The 8,009-nt window shown below is 53.9% G+C and overlaps 1 protein-coding gene across 1 annotated transcript; it reads right to left on the minus strand.

The window, feature by feature from the left end:
• Nucleotides 1-753: 753 nt before the first annotated feature.
• Nucleotides 754-7,630, minus strand: LOC117322725 (serine/arginine repetitive matrix protein 1-like). The gene is made up of 3 exons (XM_033877664.1): nucleotides 7,619-7,630; nucleotides 3,418-6,808; nucleotides 754-761 (listed from the first exon to the last, which is right to left on the minus strand). The coding sequence occupies exons 1-3, from the start codon at nucleotides 7,628-7,630 to the stop codon at nucleotides 754-756; spliced, it is 3,411 nt and encodes a 1,136-aa protein (XP_033733555.1).
• Between the last annotated feature and the right edge of the window lie 379 nt (nucleotides 7,631-8,009).

Here is an 8,009-nt window from a genome sequence, read left to right on the forward strand (position 1 = left end):
GTTTAAACGTGTATCCAATGCTTCACGTCAAATGGGTGTGACTAAATCACGGATCGTTATAAAACACGCAAGTCTGTGAGTACCATAACATGTTCATGACAGACAATGGTAATCGACAGTCTTCTACATTGTTCAATCCAATATGTAGTCAAATAGACATCCGCCCACCTTATCATTTATCATTATAGTCTATGCACTGGAGACCTGATAAATAAAGTGTTAATTTGTATTTAAACCTAACCAAGTGTGTATTAAGCATGTATCAGAGGGGAGGGGCTAGATTACAAATTATAGTATAGTAAATAATAGTTCGAACTATTTTGCATTCACCTCATTACATCAAGCTTCGGCTAAAACTGTTTCTGGTGACCATTGGACATTAGCACGGATACTCTGTAAAATAATTGATGATATTGGACAAATTAGACTTTTTAAGTCTGTCCGTACAGATAGCCACAATACCCGAGCAACTCGACACCTTTTGAAAATTGAATTTGCCAAACAAGGAAATAGTTGTTATTAACATCAGTGATAACTTCACAATGAGTTGGCATACGTCCGTATTTTCGATACACAAGTACCCCTGTCAGTTCTTACCGTTATCCTTAATATATTGCCTCCAAACTTGTTATTTACAAGAAAACGCAGCAACAGAGGAATTGGGATGACCTCCGAGCAACTCTTCCTGCAGCATGTTCCCGTTCTACATCTCAATAAATCAAGTTGGACACGTTATAACTGGCGATGTTCGCATTAATCAGCTACAAAATGTATGAAAACTTTTCATGAAGGGTATGAATAAACGAGACACTCATTCCATACTTATGGATTCTGAGGCAAAATGTATCAGAGAATGGTAAGACGAGCACATAATGCACTTGATTAACTGTCAGAGTGGTGGAATAAGTCCATTAGGTACATGAATCTTAAATAAATAAGCAGCTGAAAGTCTAAAACAAAACAAAAAGTCTTTATTTCTTAATCCCTTTGTGGTTGAACATGCTTATAAGTCATCTAATAATTTGATTCTGGCCTGTTAACACTGGCATTTCCTGTTAACAAAAATAACTAGACTTGTTTGACAACTAGGGTAACCATACCTACATTGTCAGGTTTTTTTAAAGACGGAATACTGACCAATCATACTTCAGTATTACAATCTTTCAAAATACTGGTCATTAGGACGGACATGGACTACCATATTTGTATCATATTATCAAACTACATAAGAAGCCTCATACATAACGTTAGATTGCTGAGTAGTTGTTTAACTCAGCATCTATCCAAACATTTTACTACCAACCTCAGTACTGCCATACTATAAACAGACAACTGCCTATACAATGATTGTATACCTTTGACGATTGTTATCTGACAAATCATTTATTCACTTAGTCTGGCAATGGTTTGAACCGTGGTACTATAGCTACATAACATTATCGAACTAGTAATAATCGGAAAACCTGGCTAGGAACAATCTAAAGAAGTTTATCGGGAGAAACATTGTTTTAAAGATTGCTTTTTCTTGTTCCGAATATCTTAGTTGTCAACCCATTGAGGTTTTGATTGAACAAAACAGAATCTTATTGCGAGTCAGGCTGTATTACTAGGGAAGACATTGATCTCTCTCAAAACATTGGACGTGTGAATTGTTTTCCGAAAAGCAATTGTTCTTGTTTGACTGGTAGCCTGCGAATCGACGGTCAAAAGGGAAACGTTACACAACATATCAGGTTAAACAGGTGCTTTTGTTTTATGAAGACAACACATCATTAATTCATCCTCAGATGAACACCAAGGAATTCGTATCTTCATTGTTAATATCTGTTCTGACATGCTCTTCAGTATGTTAGAGAAAGCACGGTTTGTTCCAAATAGTTTGCTGCGAGGTTTTGTCGCCAGACAATCAATATTAAATCAGTATCCGGTGTTTTTCATCTTGGCCTAAGTTCTTTAATCAGGAAAGAATGCGTTCCTTAAGTTTGAAATGAGGAATGATAATGTAGAGGGGGAGAAATGTGGAGGAGGAGAATGAAAGGGGTGGAAAATGATAATGTAGAGGGTGAGAAATGTAGAGGAGGAAAATGATAATACAGAGAGGGTATTGGGAATGATAACGTAGAGAGGGGTGGAGAATAATAATGTAGAGAGGGGTGGAGAATGATGATGTAGAGAGGGATGGAGAATGATGATGTAGAGAGGGGTGGAGAATGATAACGTAGAGAGGGGTGGAGAATGATAATGTAGAGAGGGATGGAGAATGATGATGTAGAGAGGGGTTGAGAATGATAATGTAGAGAGGGGGTGGGGAATGATAAAGTAGAGAGGGGGTGGGGAATGATAAAGTAGAGAGGGATGGAGAATGAAAATGTAGAGAGGGATGGAGATTGATAATGTAGAGAGGGATGGGGAATGAGGATGTAGAGAGGGTGGAGAATGATAATGTAGAGAAGGATGGTGAATGATAATGTAGAGAGGGGTGGAGAATGATAATGTAGAGAGGCACGGAGAATGATGATGTAGAGAGGGGTGGAGAATGAAAATGTAGAGAGGGATGGAGATTGATAATGTAGAGAGGGATGGGGAATGAGGATGTAGAGAGGGGTGGAGAATGATAATGTAGAGAAGGATGGAGAATGATAATGTAGAGAGGGGTGGAGAATGATAATGTAGAGAGGCACGGAGAATGATGATGTAGAGAGGATGGAGAATGATAATGTAGAGAGGGGTGGGGAATGATAATGTAGAGAGGGGTGGAGAATGATAATGTAGAGAGGGGTGGGGAATGATGATGTAGAGAGGGGTGGAGAATGATAATGTAGAGAGGGATGGAGAATGATAACGTTAAGAGAGGTGGAGAATGATGATGTAGAGCGGGATTGGAGAATGATAATGTAGAGAGGGCTGGAGAATGATGATGTAGAGAGGGTGGAGAATGATAATGTAGAGAGGGGTGGAGAATGATAATGTAGAGAGGGGTGGAGAATGATGATGTAGAGAGGGGTGGAGAATGATAATGTGGAGAGGGGTGGGGAATGATAATGTAGAGAGGGGTGGAGAATGATAATGTAGAGAGGGGTGGAGAATGATGATGTAGAGAGGGTGGAGAATGATAATGTAGAGAGGGGTGGAGAATGATAATGTAGAGAGGGGTGGAGAATGATAATGTAGAGAGGGGTGGAGAATGATAATGTAGGAGGGATGGAGAATGATAATGTAGGAGTGGACGCGATGATGTGTAGAGGGGGGAGATGATCTGTAGAAGGGTTGGAGATGATCCTGTGAGGGCTGGAGAATGATTGTGGCGGGATGGCTTGATAATGTAGAGAGGGGTGGGGAATGATGATGTAGAGGGTGGGAATGAAATGTAGACAGGGGGTTTGGAGGAATGAACTGTTGGAGGGGGGAGAATGATACCGTGCAGGGGTGAGACTGCTCGTGTAGAGGGGTGGAATGATCTGTAGAGGGGGTGGAGATGACTGTCGGAGGGATGGAGCATGATAATGCGATAGGGACGTCGAGGATGAGTTTCGAGTGGTGGGAATGATATGTAGGGGTGTGAGATGATCATGTGAGAGGAGTGCGGAATCTTGTAGAGAGGGATGGTAATGATAATGTGAGGGGGTGGGGACTGATGTCTGTAGCCTGGTGGGTGTGCCTGTCCCAGGGGTGGGCTGGCTGTGTGGAGGGTGGGTGCTGTCTCGCGGGGTGGAATGATAATGTCGCGCGGGTGAGACGATATCGAGCGGGGTGGAGCTCTAATGTCAGCGGGTGGGCTGCCCTGTGCGGGGTGGAGTGTATCTGCGGGGGTGGGCTGATCCTGTGAGCGGGTGAGACTGTCATGTACGCGGGATTGCGAGCTCGTGCGCGGGGTGGAGATGATATGTATAGAGGGGTGGAGCATGTACTGTAGCGCGGTGGTAGCTGATCTGTCGAGCGGGTGGGCCTGCTGCTGTCGCGCGGTGGTTGGGCGTGGTGCTGTACGCTGGGCTTGGCGCTGCATCCTGTCGCAGCGGGCGGCGCTGTGCTGGTCGCCGGGCTGGCGCCGGGTGCTGCCGGCGGGGCTGGCGCCTCTCCTGTCGGCGGGGTTGCGCCTGCTCTGTCGCGCGGTGGTTCCTGCTGCGTCGCGATTGGTGGCCGATGCGCGGGTGGCGCCTGCTCCTGTCGCGCGGGTGGCGCCTGCTCCTGTCGCGGTGCCTAGCTGCTGGCCCGTCGCGCTGCCTGTCGGCGGGTGGCCCTGCTGCTTCGCGGGCTGCGCCTGCTCTATCGTCGCGTGGTGGGCCTGCTCTTCGCGCGGGGTGGACGCCTGCTCCTGTCGCGCGGTGGTGGTGCTGCTGCTGTCGCGCGGGTGGCGCCTGCTCTGTCGCCGCGGGGTGGCGCCTGCTCCTGATCGCGCCGGGTGGCGCCTGCTCCTGTCGCGCGTGTGCTGCCTGCTGCTGTCGCGCGGGGTGGCGCCTGCTCCTGTCGGCGTGGCTGGCGCCCTGCTGCTGTCGCTCGGGGTGGCGCCTGCTCCTGTCGCGCGGGTGGGCCTGCTCTGTTCGCGGGGTGGCGCCCTGCCTGTTCGCGCGGGGTGGCGCCTGCTGCTGTCGCGCGGGCTGTGCGCGTGCTCTGTCGCGCGGGGTGGCGCCTGCTCCTGTCGCGCGGGTGGGCCTGCTGCTGTCGCGCGGCTGGCGCCTGCTCCTGTCGCGCGGGGTGGGGCTGCTCTGTCGCGCGGCTGGCGCCGCTGTCGCCTTGTCCGCGGGGTGGCTGCTCCTGTCGCCCGGGTGGGGCTGCTCCTGTCGCGCGGGGTCGCGCCTGCTCTGTCGCGCGGGTGGCGCCTGCTGCTGTCGCGCGGGGTGGGGCCTGCTGCTGTCGCGCGCGGTGGGGCCCCGGTCTGTCGCCGGGGTGGGGCTGCTCCTGTCGCGCGGGGTGGCGCCTGCTCCTGTCGCCGGGGTGGCGCCTGCTGCTTCGCCCGCGGTGGGGCCTGCTCCTGTCGCGCGGGTGGGGCCTGCTGCTGTCGCGCGGGGTGGCGCTGTCCTGTCGCGGGGTGGCGCCTGCTCTGTCGCGCGGTGTGCCCGACTGCTGCTGTCGCGCGGGTGGCGCCTGCTCCTGTCCGCGCGGGCTGGCCCCTGCTGCTGTCGCGCGGGTGGCCTGCTCCTGTCGCGCGGGGTGGGGCCTGCTCCTGTCGCGCGGGTGGCGCCTGCTCCTGTCGCGGGGTGGGCCTGCTGCTGTCGCGCGGCGGTGGGGCCTGCTCCTGTCGCGCGGGCTGGGGCCTGCTCTTGTCACGCGGGGTGGCGCCTGCTCCTGTCGCGCGGGGTGTCGCCTGCTGCTGTCCGCGGGCTGGCCCTGCTGCTGTCGCGCGGGGTGGCGCCTGCTCCTGTCGCGCGGGGTGGGGCCTGCTCCTGTCGCGCGGGTGGCGCCTGCTCCTGTCCGCGGGGTGGCGCCTGCTCCTGTCGCGCGGGCTGGCGCTGCTCCTGTTCGCGGGTGGCGCCTGCTCCTGTCGCGCGGGGTGGCGCCTGCTTCTGTCGCGCGGCGTGGCGCCTGCTCCTGTCGCGCGGGGTGGGGCCTGGTGCTGTCGCGCGCGGTGGGGCCTGCTCCTGTCGCGCGGGCTGGGGCTGCTCTTGTCCCCGCGGGGTGGCGCCTGCTCTGTCGCGCGGGGTGTCGCCTGCTGCTGTCGCGCGGGCTGGCCACTGCTGCCGCGCGGGTGGCGCCTGCTCCTGTCGCCGGGGTGGGGCTGCTCCTGTCGCGCGGGGTGGCGCCTGCTCCTGTCCGCGGGGTGGCGCCTGCTCCTGTCGCGCGAGGCTGGGCGCCTGCTCCTGTCGCGCGGGGTGGCGCCTGCTCCTTGTCGCGCCGGGGTGGCGCCTGCTCTGTCGCGCGGCGTGGCGCCTGCTCCTGTAGCGCGGGGTGGGCCTGCTCCTGTCGCGCGGGGTGGCGCCTGCTCCTGTCGCGCGGGGTGGCGCCTGCTCTGTACGCGCGGGCTGGCGCCTGCTCCTGTCGCGCTGGGTGGCGCCTGCTCCTGTCGCGCGGGGTGGCGCCTGCTGCTGTCGCGCGGCGTGGCGCCCTGCATCACTGTCCGCGGGTGGTGGCCTGCTCCTGTCGCGCGGGCTGGCGCCTGCTCCTGTCGCGCGGGGTGGGCCTGCTCCTCTGTACCAGCGGGGTGCTGCCTCTCTGTCGCCGGGGTGGCGCCTGCTCCTTTCGCGCGGGCTGGCCCCTGCTCCTGTCGCGCGGGGGTGGCGCCTGCTCTGTCCGCGGGGTGGCGCCTGCTCCTGTTCGCGCGGGTGGGCCTGCTGCTGTCGCGCGGGGTGCGCCTGCTCCTGTCCGCGGGGGGGGCCCCTGCTCCTGATCTCGCGGGGTGGGCCTGCTCCTGTCGCGCGGGTGGCGCCTGCTCCTGTCGCGCGGGGGGCGCCTGCTCCTGTGCGCGGGGGCCCCTTTGCTCCTGTCGCGGGGGCGCCTTCTTTCGCGGGGGCGCCTGCTCTGTCGCGCGGGTGGGCCTCTCCTGTCGCGCGGGGTGGGCCTTTTCTGTAGCGGGGGGTGGCTCTCCCTCCTGTCGCGCGGGGTGGGCCTGCTCCTGTCGCGCGGGGTGGCGCCTGCTCTTCCCCCGGGGTGGCGCCTGCTGCTGTCGGCGGGGGTGGGGGGATGCTGTCTCCCCGCGGGCGCTGTCTTGCGGGGGGGTGCTTTGTCGGGGGGCTGGGTGTTGGTTGGGGGGTCGCCTGCTGTAGCGCGCGGGGTGGGCCTCATCCCTGCCCCGTGGCTGCCCCGTCCGCGGGGGCTGCTCTGGGCGCGCGCGGGGTGGCCTGCTGGTGCCGGGGGGGCGCTGCTCTGCACGCGGCTGCACCAACTTCAAAGTCTCTCTTGGGTGGTGACCTGGTCTACATTCTTAGTAGTACAACTTCTCGAGCCAGCAATACCACGTTGGTTTATAGGATTCGCATGTCCGGTTCGATTTCTACTTTACGTTTTTTTTTTTTTTTGTTTTTTTTTTCTTAACCAGATATTTTGAAGATTCAATTTGAAAGGTATACTAGTATTCTTCTAGCCGCATTGTATACCATTTCCTTGTTATTCAGCATCTGCTTGTGCAAACAGAATGTAAGTTCGAACAGGATTACCTGTGTTATTTATTGCTTTTTAGTTATTGCGTGATTATTATAATTCGATGTTTTGATGTATTTCAATTTAAGGTTAAATCTAGCAGTCTTTTGAATACAATACGGATGTTAATGAACAGTCTTGTTTTCAAAGTCCATCAAATTTTAATAGTGTGAGGCACGATCAACATTGTAGTATACATTGGACTTTATTCTTGGCCTCTTTAATGCCTCTTGATCAGAAGACAGAGCAGAAACCCAATCCGACTTTGTAGGGCCCCACAATTAGTCGCCCCTTCCGACATACAGGGATATACAACATATTCACACAGTATACAGAAAGTCAGTGTAAGAGAAATCACAATCTTCTCAACGTTTGTACAATCGCTTGATCTTGTTTTTTGTTGTTGTTTTCTTGTTTTGGGGGTTTTTGGGGGGTTTTTTGGGTTTTTTTTTTTTTCATCAAGAAGCTTTGAATGAATCGCTTTTTTTATTGACAACACTTCTTCCCTGGTAGCGAATCGTACAATTTAGGGTTGTCGACTGCTTACATTCGCAGCCATCTTAGCTACATCAAATATGATTCCACCAATCAGAATTGCTTTTGGTAAAATTTCTTTGACAACAACCACAATGTGTCGGTTTGGCTTTTTGTCAGAATCTATTCTTTTTCATCAATATAGCGTTGATAGTTGTAAAAATATCAATATTGATACCTGTATCATCAGTTTTTAAAATATGTATTTTACTTTATTTGTGTCTGCTGAATATTTTGTCTCTGACCATATGTGTATGTGTTCACTTTTTACCGGAAGTAATTCTGATTGGCCGAGGAATTGTATAAGTTATTGCATGGCTTTTGTGTAGTAACTCGTCAGCTGAAAGGCCGTAAGGCGGTAATAGCGGACGTAAAACCCTTTAAATAAATAAATAAATTGTGTA

This window comes from Pecten maximus, chromosome 3, assembly GCF_902652985.1.
Source record: "Pecten maximus chromosome 3, xPecMax1.1, whole genome shotgun sequence".
NCBI lineage: Eukaryota > Metazoa > Mollusca > Bivalvia > Pectinida > Pectinidae > Pecten > Pecten maximus.